General features: G+C 48.5%; 8 protein-coding genes across 8 annotated transcripts; 3 read left to right on the forward strand and 5 right to left on the reverse strand.

Annotated features, from left to right (window-relative positions):
* The first annotated feature begins 1518 nt into the window (after positions 1 to 1518).
* L228DRAFT_249775 (hypothetical protein) lies at positions 1519 to 2376 on the forward strand. The gene is made up of 2 exons (XM_018333160.1): positions 1519 to 2173; positions 2222 to 2376. Exon 1 carries the CDS (start codon positions 1880 to 1882, stop codon positions 2051 to 2053), a length of 174 nt encoding a protein of 57 aa, XP_018186489.1. The 5' UTR covers positions 1519 to 1879; the 3' UTR covers positions 2054 to 2173; positions 2222 to 2376.
* Positions 2377 to 7544: 5168 nt separating this feature from the next.
* On the reverse strand, positions 7545 to 11247 carry L228DRAFT_249779 (hypothetical protein). Its single transcript, XM_018333161.1, has 9 exons — positions 10870 to 11247; positions 10558 to 10791; positions 10353 to 10468; positions 10249 to 10302; positions 10170 to 10189; positions 10044 to 10114; positions 9082 to 9284; positions 8279 to 8419; positions 7545 to 7997 (listed from the first exon to the last, which is right to left on the reverse strand). Exons 1-9 carry the CDS (start codon positions 11102 to 11104, stop codon positions 7908 to 7910), a joined length of 1164 nt encoding a protein of 387 aa, XP_018186490.1. The 5' UTR covers positions 11105 to 11247; the 3' UTR covers positions 7545 to 7907.
* Positions 11248 to 11450: 203 nt separating this feature from the next.
* L228DRAFT_232583 (hypothetical protein) lies at positions 11451 to 12766 on the forward strand. Its single transcript, XM_018330599.1, has 2 exons — positions 11451 to 11933; positions 12001 to 12766. Exons 1-2 carry the CDS (start codon positions 11472 to 11474, stop codon positions 12517 to 12519), a joined length of 981 nt encoding a protein of 326 aa, XP_018186491.1. The 5' UTR covers positions 11451 to 11471; the 3' UTR covers positions 12520 to 12766.
* On the reverse strand, positions 12751 to 13784 carry L228DRAFT_182818 (hypothetical protein). The gene is made up of 3 exons (XM_018329585.1): positions 13695 to 13784; positions 13330 to 13638; positions 12751 to 13238 (listed from the first exon to the last, which is right to left on the reverse strand). The coding sequence occupies exons 1-3, from the start codon at positions 13713 to 13715 to the stop codon at positions 13020 to 13022; spliced, it is 549 nt and encodes a 182-aa protein (XP_018186492.1). The 5' UTR covers positions 13716 to 13784; the 3' UTR covers positions 12751 to 13019.
* A 227-nt stretch (positions 13785 to 14011) lies between these two features.
* Positions 14012 to 17747, reverse strand: L228DRAFT_182785 (hypothetical protein). Its single transcript, XM_018329584.1, has 4 exons — positions 17351 to 17747; positions 15820 to 17202; positions 15386 to 15746; positions 14012 to 15334 (listed from the first exon to the last, which is right to left on the reverse strand). Exons 1-4 carry the CDS (start codon positions 17504 to 17506, stop codon positions 14163 to 14165), a joined length of 3072 nt encoding a protein of 1023 aa, XP_018186493.1. The 5' UTR covers positions 17507 to 17747; the 3' UTR covers positions 14012 to 14162.
* A 941-nt stretch (positions 17748 to 18688) lies between these two features.
* Positions 18689 to 19763, reverse strand: L228DRAFT_249784 (putative ARP2/3 complex 20 kDa subunit (p20-ARC)). The gene is made up of 6 exons (XM_018333162.1): positions 19682 to 19763; positions 19289 to 19615; positions 19102 to 19227; positions 18979 to 19023; positions 18816 to 18926; positions 18689 to 18752 (listed from the first exon to the last, which is right to left on the reverse strand). The coding sequence occupies exons 1-5, from the start codon at positions 19682 to 19684 to the stop codon at positions 18918 to 18920; spliced, it is 510 nt and encodes a 169-aa protein (XP_018186494.1). The 5' UTR covers positions 19685 to 19763; the 3' UTR covers positions 18689 to 18752; positions 18816 to 18917.
* Positions 19764 to 19949: 186 nt separating this feature from the next.
* On the forward strand, positions 19950 to 21817 carry L228DRAFT_240657 (cysteine proteinase; the record flags this gene model as incomplete). The annotated part of the gene is made up of 3 exons (XM_018331266.1): positions 19950 to 19965; positions 20024 to 21688; positions 21744 to 21817. The coding sequence occupies 3 exons, from the start codon at positions 19950 to 19952 to the stop codon at positions 21815 to 21817; spliced, it is 1755 nt and encodes a 584-aa protein (XP_018186495.1).
* Positions 21818 to 22353: 536 nt separating this feature from the next.
* L228DRAFT_270201 (hypothetical protein) lies at positions 22354 to 22709 on the reverse strand (the record flags this gene model as incomplete). The annotated part of the gene is made up of 2 exons (XM_018335385.1): positions 22354 to 22533; positions 22593 to 22709. The coding sequence occupies 2 exons, from the start codon at positions 22707 to 22709 to the stop codon at positions 22354 to 22356; spliced, it is 297 nt and encodes a 98-aa protein (XP_018186496.1).
* Positions 22710 to 22795: the final 86 nt, after the last annotated feature.

The raw sequence follows: 22795 nt of genomic DNA on the forward strand, positions 1-22795 counted from the left end.
GTGCTCAGCCCGCCCCTAGCCAAGCCGGTCACGCCAGTCAAATGAGAACTTGTTCGCAAACCAAAAGGGGATTGCGACTGGCGGGTGGGCCTTTTAGCTAACCACACCGTAGTTGGCGGAGGGAAGCTGGCGCTGCCCGCCCGACCGCCCGAGTGCCCGAGGGGTTCTGACCAAAGTGGGATCGCCCACCGGGAAGTGGCCAGAGGCAAAACGCAGACTAGGCGTCACCCACTCGACCAGGTGGCCACGCGAGGATCCCGATTCTATAACGCTGCCGGCCCTCAACGCTTGCCCCTTCCGGCATGAGTCGAGCACGCGAAGAAGCAGTCGGCTGACACCGACTGGAGGGGAACAGCCGCTCTGTCCTGGGGAAAACGAGGAGGAGAGGGAAAAGAAAAAAAGTCTACTCACACTCTTGTGGTCGCGGCCTTGTACCAGTTACGAGCGTCCAAGCTGCAGAACCGTTCGACCCAAAAACAGTCATAAAAGCAGGAACCGGTACGGAGCTGAGGTGAGAGAGGGGGTTGAAGGAGCCAGTAAGAAAATTTTTTTTTCTGCCCTCTTTCCCTCTCGGCCTTCCGTACACTTGGCGTCTTCAGCGCAATCTACCAATTGAAGTCGCGGACTACTGTTGACCTTTTTCCTTGAAATATCTTTCTGCAGGAGAAGTGGGTCGGTGAGATCGTGCCAGATTGTTGCGAAAAGTCTCGGACTCTCTAACCAGGAAGGAAAAGGCGGTGCGAGTCTGCAGAACGTTGAACCGGGCGAGCTGACAAGGACGAAAAGGTGCGACAATAGGCCAGAGACGAGGAGGCCGAAGGAACGGGCCTTTTGCAAATAAAAACCCTGCCCCGCTGTCTAGAGGATGCAGGTTAGTTTCTAGCTTGCGACGATAGCCGTAAACGGCGCGAGCCCGCTACACGCGAACTATGCAGTAACCAAAACTTTCCCGAGAGGACCGAAAAATAATCAGAGGAAGTAATGACGAAAGGAAAAATGGGTACAGAAATCCACTCGAAAAATTAAAAGAAACGAAAATTCAAAATTTAGCTGCGCAGAAAAAAAATTGCAAAAAGGAGGAGGAAAAAGTTAAAGAAAAACAAATCGAGCCAGTGACAAAGGGAATTAGGGAGTACTAATGAAACGGGGACGCTCAGCTGCGATGAAGATGGAATCGGATATTAAGAGGGATAGCAAAGCGCCGGATTGGTCATAGTCAGCAGCAAACCATAACTGCCTGCGCGGTATTGCCTAGTCGGAGGCTCGTCCGACGCCAACATTTTGAACCCTGTGCGGCGTACTTTGTCGTCCACAGCACCGTCTCATGCCACAAGGGGTGGGTAAGCAATGCGGAGGGGCGGAAGAAACCTTGCTCTAACCATGTGTGCGAGAAGGAAAAATGTGACGACAACGATGCGGAAAGGTTACCCATTCTGTGCGAGCAAGGGAGCGAGAAAGAGGAAAAAAGGCGAAACAAGACCAAAATCAAAGCATAAAAAATATGACGTACCCGTGACCAATGTCCAATAACAAATCGCGTGGGAGCCGCGAAATCAGAAGCTAAATATTATTTTTAACGGCGATTAATAATAACAAATCATCATAACAATTGAGCCAAGAATGATAGGAGAAACAATGAGACGGATGTGACGAATCGGTGAGTCTAAATCGCCACGTCGTCGACTTTTTCCGTCGAATTTGGGCGGCGGGATTTAATTTGGTCGACTGTGACGACAATGAAGAATGGTAGGCCGGCCTTGAAGGTAGGTTGTCGTAGTGCGTTTGAGAGAGTAAGGATGTGGCAGCCGTGGCTTCAATCAGTTGTTCTCTGCAAGATACCTCTAGGAGAGAGGTGTGTGTGTGCGTATGTGTGGGCAGAATGGAATTACCCGTCCGCCAATTTAGAGAAGAAAACCCGGTTGAGATGAGAAACGAGAAAAGGCCGAGTGTGAATGAAGAACCACGACCGCGCGGTGAGTGGTCTCTTCAGTTAATCAGGCGGTCACTTACTGAGCCACGGTTGAGAGCCAACCGGTCTCTGATGGAATCCTAGCTAGCTTCGTCCCAAAAGGTTGCGAGGACACACACCGCTAGGCGTGGATGAAAAGGGTGTGGATGGGTCGTGTTAACTGGGCCGGACTGGCTCAACCCACCGCTAGAGAGGACCACGAGTCTTTGGTATGTTATTATAGTTAACAATTCTCAAATGAGCGACACGCACCAAAAGAGAATCAGAGCCTCTGACTGTATTAACAGAATTGTGACCCCCTTTGATCTCCAATCACATAGGACACACGTGCCGCTGTTTGTCACTTTCCAACTCGAAGCTGCACAGGGCGTGGCCGGGCTCCAGAGATCTCGATGGAGAAACGCTGGGGAATGGACCGTGCCAGTTTAGAGGCGTGACGGCGAATCGACTGCTCATATAGCCTGGACGCGCCAGCCAGCAAGCGGCCGAGCGTCGATTATGTGTGGGTACTGTGCAGTGATGCTACAGTATCAGGACAAGACGGCTAGCGGACAAAACTCGCAAAACGACCACGTTGGGTTTTTTTTTTCTCGGCGAAGCATGTGCAGCAAGGCTCATCGCCACGGTGATCTTACGACTGCTTGCTTGGTACTTTTGCTGCTGCCCCCTTCGGCCCCGAAGGCAGCATGAACAATACGCGCAGCGAAGCAGCAAGGCCCAAAATGAGAGCTCACAAGTCGATTAGGCATAAAAACAGCAGGCATCGTGTTCCTTTGATCTCCTACCTACTGGGCTGAACCACGCGAGCGTGGTATGGCAAGGTTGTCACTTGCTGAAAAGATGCATAGGTACTGTGCGGCATAGTACAGGATGTGTGCCCCAGGATGGTTCCGCGGATCGGCCCACGGAGAGACTATGACGGTCCTTCAGGAGGCTGAGACCTGCCCTTTGAGGGAGAGGACAATGTGCAAGGGAATGGACAGGGTAGGGTTGGTGTTTTCCAGCGCAGTTGCTTTGACTATGGTCCCGGAGCCTGGGCGCCCCCCTTTTTTGACGTTTTCCCACTGTTTAATGGGAGGAAACGAGGACGGGGCGAACAGACGGCCATGGCTTGGTTTGAACCCCGGTCATGGCTCCCGCTTGGAGCAAGGCTAAAATGCGGTGCGGTGCGGTGCGGTGCGATGCATGTGGACGGGATGATGGTGGTCGATAGGTAAAGTACAGTTAGCAGGTCTCGCGCCTTGGGGGCGTGGCCGACCGACCGGCCATGCAGTACTGATACCGCAAGCGTCTGTTCCTCGCCGACTTCGCCGACGTCGCCAACAACGCCTTAACCGTCAACGTTTTCCGTCCACCCAAGAACTATGACCTTACTTCGCCAACAACAAAACCAACAACACCGGCACATGGATTTGTAATACAATCCTACTACACCATCAGTGGTAAAGAGCGACGGGTGTGATCGACTCAATGTTGAGCTTTTAGACCCCTGTAAGTATTCGCGAAAGATTATATATTTGCTCTTGTAGACTTGGCATGAAAAGCGATTGTGGCACAGTCAGGTTGGGGCCTGAGTTCCCAATAGATTGCATCAGTCGGGTGGGATGCTTTAAAAAAGGCGAATCATGGGCACAGCTCGACAAAGTGGATCCCAGCGGCCGTGCACAAGTGTGTAGGCGAATATGAAATGCTACATTAATGGAACTATTGCACCGTCCAAATTTCCCAGATGATTAGGCTGCGCCACCGGTACAGTCTTGTAGATTATCCTGTTCTTATGGGGACAAATAGTTATAAAGGATGTTCTCAGGGGCGCTTAGATGCCTGCTTTCGCCGGTAAAAAAACCACGCGAGTCAGGCGATTAGCTTTCACTTTCAGACCGGGGTCGATGGCCCCTTGGAGGGACGAGCTAGGGGATAGGTCGGCAAGGTGCTGGAGGTGGGGGTCCCTTGAACAGACAAGAGCGTCGAATCGCATAAAGAATAATTCGGGAAGGTGGGTTGTTCCCGGATCGCGGACGGGACGAGAGGGTACGGGAAGGAGAGATACGATCGGGGGCGGTTGCGTAACGCGGTAGAGATGCGACGCGATGCGACGCCATGACATCTATTATTCCCCTTTGCAGATTTGTTGAATTTGAATTTTCGAATCATCGAGCGCTGCTATCGACGAGTTGGATGCCAAGTTTGATAGGCGGAAAAAAGGGCCGTCTGGGAATTATTCCGACCCGAAACCGGTCTGTATTATTTAGCAACTCTTGCCTGTGCGCAAAATTGAGTTCAAGCAGCAGAAGCAAGTTGCGGCCAGACATGGGGACCCATTTCTCCCCATTTGGCCCTTCCTTTTGTCCGATTTATCACTCTTCTATTGCGTTTGTCAGGGATCCTCTTTGGAAGGGAGGGTTGGTGCCTGCGCGGTTTCGTTCCGGTCTCGATGATTGAGGCTGAAAATGAGGCACATAGAGTGCCAGCACATTCGATTCTGTCGCTCCTCTGACCAGTTGAGTGGATGCCTGAACTGCCCTTTGGTCGCGCCTGCGCACCAGGCGCCTAGTACGGCTAGTCGTGACATCAGCCCACAGGGATATAAAAGCACCGTTGACCCTGAGAGTACCAGGATGTTCCAGATAGACCAAGGGAACGTCGCCTCGAGGAAGGGCGCACCAGACCCAAAGGAGAACCGCCAATGCACTTCATGATAAATTATTGTTTTCCCGGTCCTTTTTCTTCGGATTGCTTCGCCTCACCCATGCAGCGTGCCACGCTCGGACATCAGCCATGGATCTCTCCGCGAGCGCTTTTGACATCCAATCCTCTGTCTCCTCGACAGGCGAACAAAAAAAGAGGATCAGAAGCCAACGCGGGCAACCAGAGTACGACGTTGCATGACTTCGGCAAAGTTTGCAACCCTGCCCTCACCACCTCTCATCTTTCGGAATCTTGCTTGATCCGGTTCTTGAAGCCGTTTTTGACCAGGGGGAACAATGGGAGAAGGAGAAAAGATCGTTTCTCATGCGCCAATAGATATGATGCAATCACGATCCTCTAAAAATCCGCCCTTGTCGTTTCTCAGCCGATTAGTAAACACAATATAAAGGTAGCTCCGTGAACTTCTTTATTATTCTTGATTTCGCTAGACGGGACCCCTGACGTTGCGGCCCATCCGTCTCGGTTCCCCACCATATCTGTCAGGAGCGCCTTCACCGCCTCGGTATCGGCATGAATCTCCGTTTCGTAAGATTCTGAAAGAAATCAAATCCTGCGGCTACAAGCCAATCGGCTAACGTAAATATTAGACACTAACACAAAAGTTATAAAGGAAAAGTCGCGGCAACGAAAAGCTCATGGATAATTTCACGGATGGGGCCGGTGACTCAAGACCGTGGAATCCACCCATTTGGTAGAACAGTCTCCACACACACCTTTGTTTCCAACAACATTTTCCGCGCCCATCACTTATCTTTGACTGCCGCCGTACGTAGTAAATGTGATTAGAACGTGGCCACATATGTAGCTCTGCGGCACAGGCAACGCGCGGGCCTCGACGGCGTGCTTGCTTAGGTGATCTTCGCCTGGACGCGGGTGACGTTTGCAAAGAATACTAATTTTTATATGATAAGGAAATTTTCTTGGTGGGGAAGGAGGCCCGACGGGGGAAGTTCATTTATTGCATGATTATGCCTCGGGTTTCTCGGCGCTCTTCTGAAATTGGTGGGTTCGGAAAGGTTGATACAGTAGCGACAACAGGAGGCGGGCGTTGGAGCCTCAAATGACCGACTTAATGCGCGGGCCGGTGCGGGCCTTTCCGTCGATCAAGCGATCAAGGAGGCTGCTGCTTTTGATCATCTCATTTCTTTTGTTCACTTTGGCCCAATCGAAGCTGAATTTTTCTTTTCCGTGCAGCTCACCTACCAGGGTAAGCTCACTAGAGGAGGAAGCAATAGAGTGCCGTGAAACAAACAAAGTAAAAAGAGGTGGCGTTGCTTCCAACTTGGATATACCGTTAGTCGTCACCTACCCACCTACTTACCTAAGGTACCTACCTTATAGCCCATATCTGCCCAGCTGAAGTACCGGCGTCCAGTTATAACTAAACCCTGCCAGCTTACCAAGGCCTAGATATAGTGAGTCGCTAAAGTAGCCGGTCGGCACCTCCACCCAACAGCGAAGCGGACTTGTAGAAGGGGAGTCAAATAACTTAAGCTGCTCGAAGGCTAGCAAGCAGGCAGGTCATTTTTACTTTTTCGCATGGGCCAAGAAAAGATTGCATCTAAGAATCCTAGTCCTAGGCGAGATAAGCCCTTGGACAAGTGATGACTCCATTCTTGGGAATCCAAACTGATCGCGGCAATTTTCATCATTCGTATGCCCAAGCGTTCTGTGCATGGGTTGTTTGCTTTTGGTCTGCAACGGTGTCTTCCGACAAGTGTTGGTGAGAGAAAACCAGCATGCCTGCATGCATGGTGCATGGTGCATGCGGCATGCATTTTGGCGACACTCCCCAAAAGCAGTGTGTGGTCTTGACTTTGTGCTGCCAACCTCTCGTGCAGTACATGATTCTCCATTCAGATGCATTTTCATTGTTGTCGCTCCGCGCTTCGTTTGCCCTCAACCGTCACAATTCGGGTTCCCGAGCCGGGGGGCATGGTGCGGCAAGAGGACATGGCCAGGGTCAAGCCCCCCCCCGGTTCGAGCTGTAGGTCAACGACTCACGGGACTGCCCGCTGCTGCAGGTGTATGCGTACAGTACTTCCGGTAAAGGAGGTAAGGTTGAGTACGGGTAGTGGTGCCCACTACCCGTACAAGTACACACCGGTACTTCAGCCTAGCAAGTTCCGCAAGTACCTCTACCCTTGTTGCTTTCCCACTGCCTTCGAACGGGACGTTTTGCAAGCCCCTTCTTGGTTTCGCTCGGCCACCAGCTTGGCCACGACAAGACACACTGTAATTCCCATCCCCCACCCACCCACTCAAGCCAAAACCTGCAGCCGCTCGGGAAAAGGTTCAAACGAGAGTTCAGCCAACCCGAGCCCGGCTCGACGCTACCCGGCCACCCGCAGGAGTCTCTGGTCTTGTGACTTTGGGTCCAGACGACCGCTTCCCTTTAGGGATGACCCCGAAGGGGAGATTGTGATTTCCGTACCTGATCCCTTTTTCCCCCTTCCCGAATATCTGTACTCTATTGAATGCCTTTCGACCGGTCTCGACACTCAGTAGTAGTAATCAGATTGCACTGTGCTGGCTGCGACCTTTGCAACTTAACCAGGGGCGCGCTTGTGGACCCATTGATGGGCGATCCACCGACTGTCCGCGGCTGCGCTCAAAGCCATCAAAGTATAATTGTAGTCCCTTCGCGGGTAATAACAATTTCAATCTGTGTCCGTTCGGATCGAATGGCTTTCACAGGTCAAGCAAGTGCTAAGCACGGTCAAAGCGACTTTACGTACGGAGTACTGTGCAGAAATATAAGCCGGTGTATCCGGCTCAAGGCAAGGGGCAAAGCGCCAAAAAGGCAATCCAGCATGCTTTTCAACCACTTTACAGGGATGATTGTACACAAAAAAAAAATCGAAGATTTGTATGGTAGGCTATGGTACGTCTTGGAGCCATTGATCGGCCGGTCCCCGTATTAGCTTTGACCTCGATGGGAACCGTGGACGGTTGAGCATTGATCGAACACCCCTTATACCCCCGACAGTCATCATCCAATACAAGGGAATCAATCTTGGCCGACGTGGCATTACGGTAGATAATATTGACACCCCATGCTTGCAGATCGGAAGGACCGAAAAGCGTACTGCAAGACGACGGCCTCAAACGACCATTGAAAGGGGGTTGAGGCAAATATGATCGCTCACTTCCTGCTGTTGTTCCCTACCATTCATGTAAAGGCGAAGACCAATCCACTTTGCGGCCCGCGCCTCATGCCCTGGTAGCTTTAATCTGCCCCACCAGCTCCATTATTCTCGTCCGATGAATCTTCGCTGCCGTCATCGTCGGGCATGACGACGCTGTTCAGGTAGGTAATCTAAGGATGAGCAGATTAGTCGATGAACGCCCACTCCATAATTTTTACACACAGACGCGGCCTGGTCAGTCATATTGCTTCAGTGCTGCCACACCCAAGGTGCCGCCCCAGTTGCAAGCACCAGTGGGAAATCGACTTGAGGAGATGATGGGGCGGTCACTAAACACACAATCTATGGTGGACAAAGCAGGCTTAGGCGAAGGGCTTGAGGGTTCATCTAAGCGCTAGCGCCGGGGAGAGACGAATTGAAAAGGAAATGCACAGAGCAACGGTTGACTTACGAAAGGAGTCAAAATGCCAATCAGCTCGGCAATCCGGTCCAAGGCGTCCGGTCCGACAATCTCTTCATCCCTTAGCCTCTTGCCCACTGTGTAGCTGCGCAGCCGTAGGAGTTCAATGTTTTCGTTCTCCAGTGCATAGCCCTAAATTGTGATTTGAAAATGTCAGTACAGTTCTTTTGTGAAACGCTGAGAAATGTAGCATGTGCGTTCGATATGGTGCCACGGAAACACCTGAGCGACCAAGCCGACTCAAGGTGGCTGCGGTACTCCATCCAAGGTAGAAACCGCTCCGCCCCAAACCAAGGCTGCAATCGGTTGAACGAAGTACGTAGAATTTAATGCCAGAAAAGCGCCAAAGCAAGGCATTGAAAAGCCAAATTGAATGATTTGACTTCAAGTCCATATTCAAATCGCGTTTAGATCATCCGCGGGTTGGGTCCAATATGTGAGAACACCAAGTCCAATCTGCATCCCGCACCTTCTTGCACCTTACCCTTCATCCATTTTACCTGATGAACACCATACGTCGGGCATTTATTCAAGAGCTTGTCATTAGGTCGTGCCTCTCGCTTTTCAATTCCCAAGATGACACCATCGATCTTTAAACCGCCATCGTGCCAAAGAGTGACGAGAGTTTTCGCTTCAAAGCCTTCATGCCAATTCGCCCGGTATTAACACAAGAAGCGGATGCAATCGTGCCACTTTCAAGCGTCACAGGGCGAGTTTCCGGTGGATGATTTTGAGTTTTGTACGAATGTTGATGCAGTGCGATACAGAGAACTCCCAAAAGACGCATGGCTTACCTTTGGCTTCGTTTTCAAAGCAGTGTCCGAGTTGTGAGCCGCAAAAGCTTTCACGGCCTTCTTTTCATCCTTTCCTACGCCTCCAAGGAACTCTTTCCTCAAGCGCGCTTCTAACAGCACCTGTTTGAGTTTATGAGGTTTGCGGTCGACGTCTCGACGAAGAAATTCCAGCGAACGCGCTTCAGGCATCCATAACCCTCCACCTAGAAGACAACAAGGCAAATCAGCCCAATCCATATTTTGAGACATTGAAATCAGGCATCAAAGGCTCAGGGGTATGCCAGAAGAACGGATAAGGCAAGCAAAGACATTCTCTCGCCGACCCTCTGCCGCCGGCAAAATATCTTTCGGAAATGCGCAGACCATCGAGCAAAATCTTGGACAGTACAAAATCAGAGCCAGAAAGTGAATCTGAGTCCTGAGCTTCCTAGGAAACCTATAATCGCCATACCGGGCCTGTGATTTGCGTCGCAGAGACAAATGGCAGCGCGAGAGAACTCAAGCGATAGGGTGTCGATGATAAAAATGCAGAATGAAGCAGATTTGGAGCCCCAAAACCAAAACAAGGAATGTGAAGGACATGTCGGAGTGGAAAATGACCGTTACATAACACCCCAAAAAGATTGAATCCAGCGCCTTGCTCTCAGGGTCTCTTCATGTCAGGAGTTTGAATTCCTTGGAGAATAGAACCACATTGTCGCGCTCATCGCGCCAAAAGAAGCAAGGGGGATCCCTCGTCGCCTATCGCTAACTTTCAATGACGCTTTCATATTTCGTCTCGGGTCCTGACGTTACACAGAGAAAAGCCCGGCCATGGCGAGTCATCCAAAATTCGCTCCATACACAATGCGGGGATATGTTATCCCAGTAGAAGTCGCGATAGAAAGAACAAAGGGAAGAAAAACAGAGGAAAGGTCATTCGAAAGAACATTCGGAAAAAGCTAATGAATGAAATCGCTTACCGACAAAAGTCTGTCCAGGTTGAATTTGGAGATAGTAAGCAGCGTATGGACCTTTTCTGCCTGTACGAGACCTGTTCATGGATTGGGTCAGTGCTCTTCGCGTTGAAAATTGCCTATCGATGTTACCATGCAGCGGAAAAGTAGATCTGCGCATTATCGTGCGTTAGTTTTCTCTGAACAATTCGGAATTGAATTTTTTAACTACCTTGTACGGCGTGGGATCTTTTGAGAATCGTATATCCCGGTAGATTCGAAATATCTAGGAGTTCGTCAGTGGAATGCTTGAAGAGATTGGAAGGGGATTACTACTATATCTTTGACAGGAAGCTCAGGAATCGTCTCATCCTTTTCAATGATCTTCTCTGTAAGGTGTTCAATGAATGAATTGAAGTCATTCTGGGAGGTTCGATAGTCCGCGTCATGTACTACATTAAAGGTTAACGCCCAAGGCTACAATGCATTCTTCTCAACGAGGGTGTTGCGATTCAAATTTGATTTTCGGACAATGAATTACCTTTAAGCCATTCCCTATCATTATTATTGCGGAGGTCACCAAGAAATAGTAACGTGTTGGGATGTATAGTTGTCTTCATATAAGGGATGCTTCCGGCCTCCCTTGCTTTTGGAAGTTCAACGAAGACCTCTTTTCCTGGTCCAAGCCCAGTTTTGATTCCGGGTCTCCATAGCTCCTCTCCTTTTTTCGATGACTTGCGAGAGGAAGTATTGAGAGTTCTTATTTGGATGGCATCTGTAATAATATAAGCTCAAGCTAACGGCTCTGGTCGCACGGCTCAGCATGCTAATGAGAACAAGCGATCCACCGTACCGTCTTCCTGGGAAACTTCCCCAGAGGCTTCAGAGTCAAGATCAGAGGTATTTTCCAAATTATTTTTCTCAAAATACCGACTACGACGTGGAGTAACATCAGAAACTTCCGAAGTTGTAGTTGAAGGTTTTCCCCGTTTGGATCTTCGAGAGTCCAATGGAGTTGTCGCTGACTTCTTTCTCTTCGTTACGGCTGAAGCGGAAGCGACGTCACGACGTGAAGACGACCGCGTCATGATAGATCGAAATCCTGTCCGATTTCAAGGCAAATTCACAAATGCTACCAGAGAAATATTACTGCTGAATGAGGTATTCGAAGCGGACAGTGGCGAAAATACTCTTTAATACATATCAAAAAGTCAAAGAGCTGTTCGATCACGTCGTCGGTGGGTAAGCATTATCCGTTGGCGAAAGGCGCGCGAGCGCTTGAATCGCCGTGTTTACGCGCTGATCGGCTAAACCAAGATAGGAACAATTATGGGCATCAACCAAAAAAAAAGCGATCTGACTGAGAATTGGAATCTCGCATATACGCTCAGCCTTTTTCGTTTGACTTCCCCTCCAATGCAAGTCGTTTTCATCTCATCTCAAAATTAGCTCAATATGGAAAATTTGCCAGAGGCTCCTCCAAGCTTTGTCCGCAAAAAGCAGACTATTTTGCATCAACTTGCAGTCCCGACTTCGCAGTACAGTGACCTATCCCCCAAAGGCTCTGTAGATGAAGCTATCCGCACCTTAATTGATGGAATCAACAGTTCGGAGGGCCTTGTAACGACTAGTAGCTGTGCAGGAAGGGTAAGCGTGTTTTTGGAGGGGGTCCGACGGCAAGGAACAAAGTCTGAAGCGACTTTGAGCAGTGAAGTGAACAACGGTCAACTAGCAGGACCCGGTGGAAAAGGAGGGGGCGGAAGATGGCTTTTCGTCTCTCACGATCCAATTGTTATTCCGAACGCAGTTGATAGTGAATCTTTTATCCATAATCTCTTTCAATTACCTTCGAAGCCGACCTCGCACTTTACATGCCCAGAGAATTGCAGATATCTCCATTTTAAATTTGAGCCAATGGTATACCTTGACTTTAATGAAAACGATCACGATATTTATGTTATTACTCCGCTAACTTGTATACCAGATTCTTCATGTATTGACGTCATCACTGAAAGAAGCCCAAAAGGTGCTCAATGCTGCGCTTCAGGCCGGATTCCGTGAGAGTGGGGCAATGAGCCTCGAAGGGGCCGAATCTATGTCGACGACCCCAATGGTCGCTGTTCGCTCTATTGGACTAATGTTTGATTCTATCATCGGATTTGCCACCAACGATGATGGTGCCGAGCATATCAGAGTCACCGTCAGTGATGAGCATCTACGCATGCTTGTCGATCTTGCAAATGAGAGGTTTCGAATAAACCAAGAGAGAATCCAGAGGTTTAGAACCTTATTGCTTTCTCCCAACTCAGAGAATCGTAAGAATAGTAAGAAAGCCCAGAAATGTACTGGAGAGACATGGGAAGAGCCTGAAGTAAGAAGAGCACGTAAAAAGGCTGAGGGCGAGAGGAAAAGAAAGGAGCATCAAACTAAACAGGCGCCGAACCCTGCATCCAATGAAGAAGACAGTGAAAGCCTAGAATACATTGGAAACATGCTGGAATAATCGTTTCAACGAAGGGCACGAATAATAATATCTATGGTCAAATGAGATCCGATTCATGCCGCAATATTGGATGCAACAGGGGATTTCACATGTGATAATCTAGGGAGTCTTTCAAGGTCGCTTGTAAAGACCCCATATTAGTCACGACGCATCGATGAAGAGAATTAGCGCGCCGATAAATCGCTGTACTGTCAAGATTTATGCAACAGAGTATTCTTGAGTTGTTTCTCCGATCTTCATATTGGCCACGTTGTCTTTAATTGCACTAACTAAGCCCACGTCTCTTGACAAATATCCTGCGCTCACATCTGCTATGGGAATAATTCATCAATTTAATATTCCGAAGTCGCTGAGAATGTCAAAGCAGGTGACATAGGGCCAGCTACGATTTGATGAAGATCCCGTACAGCTTCAATGAGAAATTGACTAAGCCCATGTCTTAGCCCAGGACACAAGCCCACTTATTGCTATCAGAAAGAGACCAGTTCCGTGTTCGAAGTTTATGGTACGCAGAGCAAACGACGTAGCAGTGCCTCCACAACGGCCCATTCTTGTGAGGCAGCTTCAGCAAAGGTCATCGTTTCCTTGGAAGATGACCAAGGAATCACGATGTTGCCGAATAACGACGTAGCAGCATTGGAGGCCTCAGCCGCGGAGTGCTCCGCCAATGAAACCATCGTTGGAGACATGGTTGCCTTGCGGAAAAGGTACGCATAGAACTAAATTCGATAGGTTAGCTGGGGCAATCAGAATGGAATAAAGAATATGTAGATGAATGCCGAGCGGAACTAATCGCGAAAAATTATATACCTCCACCATTTCATCACTTGCGTTCGGATTTCTTACAAGTGTCTCAAAAGGCCAGTCTGTAGCAATTCGCGAAATGGTGACGCCAGTTGGAGAGGGCTTGGCAGCAAGGATGAGTCTCGTCTTCTGTTTCTCACTGAAACCTGGGGCCTTCAAAGAAGTCTCCTGAAATTCGGCCAACAATCGCTCATGGACGATATTGAATTGCTTATATTTTACTGCGTTCGCCAGTGCTCGGAGCATTTTTTCAGTCGTTTGAAACAAAACGTCACGGTCTTTGACGGTATAGTGGTTCACTGCCCACCAAGGGTACTATCTGACACTCAGCAAAAGTCATTCGATAGGACAACCAGCTGATATGCACTTACCTTGGCCAGCGTGCTTATCATACACTCGTACGTGCGCTGGGGACATTTTGTAGCAAAGGGAGACTGGTATACCTTATTAAGTAACGAGTCTCGAGTCTCAAGTCCAATATGATATGAATGTACTCACCCGATTTGGAACCTCAGCGTGCCTGAGCATCATCACTAACTCCTCACCAGAGAGAAATCCCTTGAAGCCAGTATTATATGGTTCCTTCGACTCGAATATACTTGGATTAGCTCCTTGCCAGGTGACATTCTTTGCTTTTGGAAATATTGCTTTCATCAGTGCTTCCTGCCCGCTCAATACCACGTCAACATGACGATCCCCAATGCGACTGGATCTCCCCTCTTGTCGATTCCGGGCAAATCGGTTGACGGCACCAATAGCATCCGAAGTAGTCATGAACTCGACGAAGCAATCCATTGTTTTGGCCGTTGCACGATCCATGATGATGTGGACAGCGCACCCTAAATCTGGAGTGACGGTCTTGGCATTGCGGCCAAGGAAAGCATATATCTCGGGTTTGGTGGCAGTGTATGGAATCTAACTCTGGTCAGCACCCGGAATGCATTCAATTGAGATCCGAATCTAGCACGGTCAATGTATTGACGTACATTCGAGATCTTGATAACCCCCCACTCGGCAGGCTTCGTACGCCTCACCAGTTCAACAAAGGGGGCATCGTGACAGGCTTGCTCGTAACTAATTAATCTTGGCAAAGGAGCATCTTGATTTCGCACAGAACCAATTGGAACGGCACTGGTCACAGGAACTGGAGCCACGCTCTTTGGAGTAAAAGAAGACTTTGCGTATCCATGTGGACTTTTGCTGGTAGAGTCATGCGTTTGCGTACCCCCAGCGAAGGTAGAAGCAGGGCCGCTAAGGTAAGAAGTTGATCCGACCTGCGAAGAGATCACTGAAGCAGTAGATCCAGATGCATGCTCAGGGTCCATTGCATGCCCCATACTGACAACATCCCCATGCTCGAGATGCGAACCTCGGTTTGTCTGCGACGGAATAGACGGAATGCTCCGCGAATATGGCCCAACAGACTGCTGTAGAGAATCTATCGGAATTTCTGCAACGGGTAGTGGAAATCTTGAAGCTACATTTTGTTGCAAGTGACCGAAGTTCTGCAATTGGCCTTGGTCTCCATTCGCAAGAGAGACGGTAGATGGCGGATAATTTAATGAATGAAAAGCTGGTGGACTGATAAAACCAGGGAGGCGTTGGTTTTGACTCGCTGCAGGAGCCATAAATGTACCTCCTAGAGACACCGGAAGAGTGAGTTCTTCAGGTGCCAGATAGTGCCATCCGCCACCATGAGGTTGCGGAAATCCATGGACATCGGGTATATTTGAATGAGCGATCCAATTATGGCCAGCCCGGGGATACATGGTATTGGCATGCGTCGGATACAAAGTATTGGGCTGGCTAGGATAAATCGATATTTCTGGTGGTGACGTGAAATATGGACCAAAAGCCGTATGCGAAGACGGAGCATAAACGGGCATGTGATCAAGGGTCGGCAAGCGCGACGCTGAAGCTGCATCAAGAGTTGAGGCGGTTTTCATACCAGTAATCAGACTTGCTTCAGTGGTTGAGGTTTCAAGCTGCTCAGCAGCCTGAGGAAATCCGTCTAGGGCAATGTCAGCTCTCAAAGAACTTGCAAAGTGCTAGAGAAACTCACGATTAGCGCCTGCAGCAACCATGACGCGTTTGGTAGAACGGTGCTCTGGATACGACCCTAGCGGAGCTAAGGAGGTCCTCGATGTAGGTAGATTGGAGCTTAACCCGAGGGCGGGACGTGGCGGACTACGAGATTGGTCCGACATATCTACAGATTCTGGCGGATGGTTGACAAATGGATGGTTATGCACAGTTGCACTGGCAAATCCCTGAGAAAGCAGTGAATCGTAAGCGATTCTGCTGTTGTTGATCCGTGGCACCATTCTAGGAGGCGGCTTAGACGTCAGACCTAGCGATTCCTCAGCGATGCTGTGAATTCTCGGAGCCTTCGTCGTCTGTACTGGCTCGATTTTGTTCATTTTCTGGATTATTAGGGATATGATTAGCAGACCCAGAACAATGTGGATGCGAAACTAGAGGCATCTGAATACTCACAGCGAAACAAAACCCACAGAAATATCGGCCTGAGTTTTGATTCCTATCATCGAACCAAAATGAGGCGCAGCTCGTGCAAATCAGATGCTTACACGGGCGAATTAGCCAATTTGAACTATAAAGGCAATCCATGCAGCTCCTGAAGCCCAGAATCCGTTTTGGAAGGTTAGTCATATTGACCCTGTCGTAAATTAGACGCTTTTCACGAGAGTTTATTTCATTTGGCATGGAAAGTTGACTCAGAGCGACCAAATTGGGTTTCGAAGCATGCCTGTCACCAGACTTTTGATTTGGTCTATTATCAGGAGCCTGTGAAACTGCAGTAAATTGACCCACTCCTACAACAGCCTTTGCCTTTTCATATGCAGACTTTGGATGCGCTGCCATCGGAAAAAGACCTTGCTCATTGACAGAACCTGGCCTCACGTCATCCATCGACCCTTGGTGGTGTGCGTTAATAGTTGCTGAAACAGGCTCATCGTTGGTCAATGATCGGACATTATTCTTAGATGACTCAAGTTCCAGTGGAGGAAATGGTGAACTATTTTCAGGTTCCGGCCGAAATAAGGGGCTCAATATCGACGGTCCATGTGGATATCCAGGTGCAGGAGGCGTGTTTGTCCTCTCGTTTCTCATGACATAGTGGTGTCGAACTGATTCACTGTTTGTCATAGATTGTTGACGAGCATTGGACTTCTCATTTGCACATCCGACCCGTGTAGCGAACGGAAGAGAACTATGACCCTCTGGAGACTGGACGTGACATTCTCGGACGATGGAATCTGAAACTCTATTTCCCTCCTCGATCAGACGTATGTGGGTTCGACGCCGCGGGTTTGGAGCAACGATTTCTAAAGGGCTTGACCGGCTAATGTGAGGCAAATTGTCATCCGCAGTATGTGCGTTCCTTCTCAATCTTTCTAATGCCAGTTCTTTGAGACCGGCTGTAAGACCAGAACGACGAATACTGTCCTCAATCTTTGTTTGGCCTGCCTGCTGATAACGCTCTATGACTTCTTGCCCTCCAGCCCCGTTTCTCGGAGATCTGGAAGGATTACCCCGACGTTCCGCAAATTGATTATTCGACATAGGAATAAAGAATTCACTGTTTCGCTGCAGAGCCTTCAACATTTTCTCCCGCAAAGAAGTAGTACTTTGTGAACGGCTTCCTAAGGCTCCTGAATGGGATATCCAATCCATGTGGTACGGGTATTGAAGATAGTTTCTGTCTGAATTTCTTGCCGAGGGAGAGTGCTCTGCATAAAGAATGCCCGAAGAAGAAGAGGCACTAGGATTGGGTACGTGCTGAAGCGCTTTTGAATGGGGGTTTTCCGAAAGCAACGCCAAGTCTGCCGGATGAGGAGGATACGGAACGTAAGCTTCCTGAAGACCGCCCTGGAAAAAAGAATTTTCAGCATTTCTCAGATCCATGATTGAGGTTTCTATCAATCAACGCAATGACTCGACTAACGTTTTGCCCAGTTACTCTAACGTTTCCTGGATGAGAATAAGTTTTACTGGGAATCGGTACCTGTATTGGAAGTCCGGAATAGAGTTCCCCATTCACGGCAATCTGACCTGGTTGAAATGGAGGAGCTGAAGGCTTGAACAAAGTCTCTGTGAGTAGAGACCCACTGATGCTGTGTTGCTGCGGTTCTGCACCATTTCGCCAACATTGTTCTGCCATCTTGGTATTGAGCAACTAATGCTAGTCAGCAACTGCGAAAAGCTCATGGTCTTCTTCCACCATCAATTCAAAGAACCAAGTTTCATTAAGCAGACTAGAGAGGAATCTCGAAGAAGAGTATATTAATCAATGATTTAGCGAGGTTGATTCGAATGATCACAAAGATTCTGGGGGTGCGAGAGACAGAAGCATCGAGGTCAAATTGATCATTTGGCGAATGAACCGAACCAAGGGACATTGTATATTCAAACCTAACCTCTGCAATGGCTGCAAAAGCCAGTCCGAATGCCAGTACAAGGGCAAAGCTGAACAATTGACGTTGGGTAGGAGGATTGCATGTCATAACATAAGAAGCAGAGAACGTACTGCAGACACGATAGTAAGGCCAACTGATCTGACGTGGCAACTCCAAGCTGGTCCACCTAATCCAGAGGGAGAGTTGAAACTCTAGATGAAGCACAGCCGTCTGTTCTGATTTCACTAGAGGAAAGTTAAAAGAATTCAGCTTCCAAACTCCCAACTAAAATGAACCAACCTGTTATTGACGGATCATTGTGACCATCACAACACTAGGATTGAGACGTTGCCATCTTGATCCGACCCACTACCGACGTGGATGCGATTATCGTGAAGTTGCAAGCAGTTGCAAGCCTTTGAAGAAAAGTAGTTCACTTCACTTCACAACAAAAACAAAATAGGAACTCGGTTAAATGTGACAGTGAATGGATCAAGGCAAACCACAATTCTAGATATACCAACTTCTGTTATGGTGTGAAATTCCAACGGAACAGAGACAAATGCATACTTGCGTTGAGAATATCAAACAGAGCTCCACAAATCGATATTTTTTTCCCCCAAAGCATCACTTACTAAGAGACGTTCAATTGTGGAGGCTGCAGGACTAGGGGACGTCGAGGTTTGTTGAGATCCTTCCACTAAAAAGCATATCGTTCAATTCCTGCTCTTTTAGTTCTGCTCCCAAGAGTGGGACATCAGCACAAAATATAGAGCGAATCACAACACACTATCGGGCAGTATAAAAAAAAACAATGACTTGAACGGAGCAACACAGGCAAATGGCGAACAAAATCGATCGAAAATCGGTGCGAGCTTTTCCATAAGCATGTATGATAATTGAACATGGATAGCTCTTCAATGGGCGGGGTTCAAGACATAGAACCCATCGGATATCGATCCAAGCCGCAATTTATGCTTTCGAAGGTCGCTCGCAACACGTCGCGGGTCACTAATAAATGCATGTTGAGACCATGGACGTTGCACAACACACAATATAAGCAATTATGTTTACCAGAGTAGACTTGAGTTACGGTCGTTTTATAAGCCTTCCAACGCCTATTTACAAAGTGCATATTCGAAATGGTATAGTTAGAGGAATTTGAAGCTTCCGAGTTTAATCGAACTGTGTAGGTGATTAGAAGATAGCCTAGGAAAAGGTTTGGAATTTTGATTACCGGTGTGAGAAAAGACTCAGCAACAAATCGTGCCCGTGCATTGAGCTGAAGAAGTCAGTTCAAGAACTATATTTCCTCAATGCAGAACCCTGAGGGTGTCCAGGTGCCCTATGGAATACTTACAAATAGTTTCATTTCGGAGATCTCTTTATCGACCTCTTCCATGAATTGAATGATGAAATCGACGAGTTTATGCTTCAACATCTGCTCAGTATGAAAATTTGTGATGAGGAATGATATGTCGTATCCCTGGTCCCATGTCAGATCAAAGCTATCGGGTATTATGGTGGCGGCTGGCGAATGATCAGACCTTGACAGGCTTCCTTCGTAAAATGAAGAAAGCTTCAGCCCTCTGCGTCAAGAATCTTGTAAACTTGTGCACAAGAATATGCTCAATTTCATCGGCTTGTTTGATCTTAATGCTGACTCGGACGCTGTTGATGCTGGGCTCAATGAGGACCTTCTCATTTTCGTTCCTTGAAACAGAAAGGGGATTGAGCAAAACTTCGGGATTACTGGCAGCTTCAATCTCAGGAACATTATGTCTCTCTGACGTCTGCGAAGCGAAATTCGAGAGGGAAAGAGCGGCAGTAAGGGATGAGCGGACGCATTGGAGATAAGGGCGAAGTGATTGAGACTAGGTAAGGTTAGCACCTTAGGAGTCACCGGAGTAAATATAGTGTAGGTTGAATCGATTGCTCACCATATTGGAATGAATTTCGTTCAGAGCATTGACCAAATTGAGCGTCGACGCTTGATTGTTTGTTGGCTGCCAGTGATGACAGGTTCACACGGAGGTGAGCTGTTGTCCGATCCAGCGGGGAGCGCGCGTATGTTTGCTTCGTTTGTTTAGTCGCTCGTCACTCCCGCCTCCCCACGGCAGTGGCGTTGCCCATCATCATCTCTAACTACTACACAAGCAGAGCCTAAGCTCCTGATAAAGCCCAATCGAGGAGTCGAGGATTTCCGCAATGGCGACTATACCAGGTAAACTTCTTCATCAATGCCTTGATGGCGAATTTTTTTGTTCTAACATGTTCGCAAGTTGTCGTAAAACATCAAGGCAAACGTCACAACGTTGAACTTGACCCGAGCTCCAATGGCGAGACTTTCAAATACCAACTTTACTCGCTCACCGGTGTGGAGCCTGATCGCCAAAAGATTCTGGTCAAGGGAGGACAACTGAAAGATGATACCGATCTGTCTACTCTCGGCATCAAACCCGGCCATACTTTCCTTATGATGGGTTCGGCTGCAAGCGGGGACAAGGGCGAATTAGAAAGACCCAAGGAGCCTGTACGGTTCCTTGAGGATATGACAGAAGCCGAGGCTGCAAGAGCTGAAGGCGCTACTCCTGCGGGTCTGCAAAATCTAGGCAATACGTGCTACTTAAATTCGACCCTCCAGACTTTGCGATCGGTGCCAGAACTACAGGAAGAATTATCCAAATACAAGCCCTCTTCCTCTGGTTCCGCAGCCGGATCATCTCTGCTCGGAGAACTTGGCCAGTTTGGCTTGGGCGGCCTCGGCTCTTCGATGGATCTTACAGCATGCTTAAGAGATCTTTATAAGCAGATGTCAGAGACACAGGAAGGGTTCCCTCCCCTCATGTTTCTCAACGCCTTACGATCCGCTTTTCCACAGTTTGCGCAGAAATCCCGAACAGGGAGTGGATATGCACAGCAAGATGCGGAGGAGGCCTGGTCGCAGATCGTCTCTCAGCTACGTCAGAAGCTTAAGGTCAAAGATAGCTCTCCTCAGCTCGGACAGGCCGGAGACGCTAGTGATGAAACCTCCTTTGTCGACAAATACATGTCAGGCAAGTTTGAATCGGTTCTAAAATGCGACGAATCCGCCGCCGCAGACGTTGGAGAGGAACCTGTGAAAACCGAAGATTTCTTCCTCAAGCTTGATTGCCACATAAGCGCCCAAGTTAATCATCTGCGGGATGGCATATCAGCTGGCCTTGAGGAGAAGATTGAGAAAATGTCGCCAACACTCGGTCGAAACGCTGTATATACCAAGACTTCACGCATCTCTCGGTTACCAAAATACCTCACGGTACACTTTGTGAGATTCTTCTGGAAGAGGGACGCTCAGAAAAAGGCCAAAATAATGAGGAAAGTCACGTTTCCGCAGGAGCTGGATGCTGTGGAGTTTTGCACAGATGAATTGAAGCAGGCTCTTATCCCGGTCCGTGACAAGGTACGGGAAGTTGGGAAAGAAGAGGAAGATAATGAGAGACAAAGGAAGCGACAGAAGCGAATGGAAAGAGCGGAGGGATCCGACAGGAGTAGGGAACTCAAGGCAAAGGGACCTGCAGATGAGCGCCAGCTTTCTGAGGAGAAGAAAGCCTCCAGTGGCGGTGATTCTGAAATGGCGGACATCGCTTACAAGACTGACGCAGAAATAGAAGCGGAGCGCGCAGCTTCTATCTTAGCCGCGAAGAAGGAACTTCTGCAACTGGTCAACTCCCAGCCGAATCAGGATGAGGGTCCTAACAGATCTGGACTTTATGAGCTGCGTGGTGTCATCACACATCAGGGAGCCAGTGCAGACAGTGGACATTACACCTCTTACGTGAAAAAGGACGGACCTCAGGACCCGAAGACCGGAAAACGAAAGGAGGCGGACGGTAAATGGTGGTGGTTCAACGACGATAAGGTATCAGAGGTTGATTACGATAAAATCGAGACTCTTGCTGGCGGAGGTAAGTTCCACCAAAGAGAATTGTACTCAGGTCGTCAACTAAATATGCTATGTAGGCGAGAGTCACTCTGCACTCATACTCCTTTACAGGGCCATTGAGCTTCCGTCTCCCGAAGACGTCCAGGGTTGAGAAAATCGATGGTTCTGTTCGGTCTTGAGAGTGTTCTGATCTTCCCAGGCCACTCAGGATCACTACGATAGTGCTCTGATGAGTTTCTGAGCACATGCAATTTATCTTTAACATGTACATTATTCAGCGAAAGAATTAGACTAGAGCGCATGAATCTCTGTTCTTGTGTGAAACCTCCGTCCCCAGATAATTTGACCCTCTGCGATGTTGAGTATAGTTGAATTAATTCCTTAATGTTGTAGCTCCCCTTCCCTACGAGGTGTTCTATCAGCAGCAATCGTCATTTTCGAAAATTGTCGCCTGGGCATAACTTCTTCTATTCCTCCGGGGCTCACACTAACATCTATATAGAAGTTGAGGCTTTTACTTTTGCCTAGCACGATTAACCCGAATTGTATATTTGAATAAAACCTCAATTCCCAACCCAGAAAATGAAATTAAATGACGCAACATTTTCACAAGTAAGTATCTGCCGTTGGCGCAAAAGGATGGAGCGGGCGGAATAAACTGCCTGGGAGTTACCTTGACGCAGCTGTCTAGGTTTCGTGAGAGTCGTTGGCTTGGAGAGAGTCCTTGTCGTTCTTGTCCGCCCCACGACGTTCCAGCTGGGCTATCTTTCCTTCGAGACCAGCTTTCGTGGCCATGAGGGACTCTCTGGCTTGATTGAGTTGAGCCACCCTATCTACGGGCAATGCTTCAGCTCGAGCGCGTTGTTCCTGTCCTCAAGAGGTTTAATTAGTTAATGAAATGAACGGAAGCTGCTTGATGGACCCACAGCATTGTATTCTTGTCGTGTTTTGATGCCAGCGCCGTACCAAGCCCCCGTGGCAGTGATTGCCGCAACCGAGCCCGTCAACACAAGGCGACGTAATTTGGCGTTGGGTTGAAGCATTGTTATTGCGGATATTGGATGTGCCACATAGGTAACTTACTGCCAGGTGGAGACTCTTTAGTCAACTCTATTATAGCAAGGAGGAT

This window comes from Xylona heveae (genome assembly GCF_001619985.1).
Source record: "Xylona heveae TC161 unplaced genomic scaffold L228scaffold_9, whole genome shotgun sequence".
NCBI lineage: Eukaryota > Fungi > Ascomycota > Xylonomycetes > Xylonales > Xylonaceae > Xylona > Xylona heveae.

Coding starts and splice junctions, on each gene's coding strand:
- L228DRAFT_232583 (XM_018330599.1), top strand. CDS start 11,472: ATGGAAAATTTGCCAGAGGCTCCTCCAAGCTTTGTCCGCAAAAAGCAG. Junction 11,934..12,000: donor ATTTTAAATTTGAGCCAATG/GTATACCTTGAC, acceptor CTTGTATACCAG/ATTCTTCATGTATTGACGTC.
- L228DRAFT_249784 (XM_018333162.1), bottom strand. Junction 19,228..19,288: donor TACGAAGGAAGCCTGTCAAG/GTCTGATCATTC, acceptor ACATGGGACCAG/GGATACGACATATCATTCCT. Junction 19,024..19,101: donor TCTCCGAAATGAAACTATTT/GTAAGTATTCCA, acceptor TGACTTCTTCAG/CTCAATGCACGGGCACGATT.
- L228DRAFT_249779 (XM_018333161.1), bottom strand. CDS start 11,104: ATGACGCGGTCGTCTTCACGTCGTGACGTCGCTTCCGCTTCAGCCGTA. Junction 10,469..10,557: donor TGATAGGGAATGGCTTAAAG/GTAATTCATTGT, acceptor CCTTTAATGTAG/TACATGACGCGGACTATCGA. Junction 10,303..10,352: donor AGCTTCCTGTCAAAGATATA/GTAGTAATCCCC, acceptor ACGAACTCCTAG/ATATTTCGAATCTACCGGGA.
- L228DRAFT_182785 (XM_018329584.1), bottom strand. CDS start 17,506: ATGGCAGAACAATGTTGGCGAAATGGTGCAGAACCGCAGCAACACAGC. Junction 15,747..15,819: donor TCTGTGGGTTTTGTTTCGCT/GTGAGTATTCAG, acceptor CTAATAATCCAG/AAAATGAACAAAATCGAGCC. Junction 15,335..15,385: donor GGTTGCTGCAGGCGCTAATC/GTGAGTTTCTCT, acceptor ACATTGCCCTAG/ACGGATTTCCTCAGGCTGCT.
- L228DRAFT_182818 (XM_018329585.1), bottom strand. CDS start 13,715: ATGATAAGCACGCTGGCCAAG. Junction 13,639..13,694: donor TGATAAGCACGCTGGCCAAG/GTAAGTGCATAT, acceptor AGTGTCAGATAG/TACCCTTGGTGGGCAGTGAA. Junction 13,239..13,329: donor CAAGTGATGAAATGGTGGAG/GTATATAATTTT, acceptor TATCGAATTTAG/TTCTATGCGTACCTTTTCCG.
- L228DRAFT_249775 (XM_018333160.1), top strand. CDS start 1,880: ATGGAATTACCCGTCCGCCAATTTAGAGAAGAAAACCCGGTTGAGATG.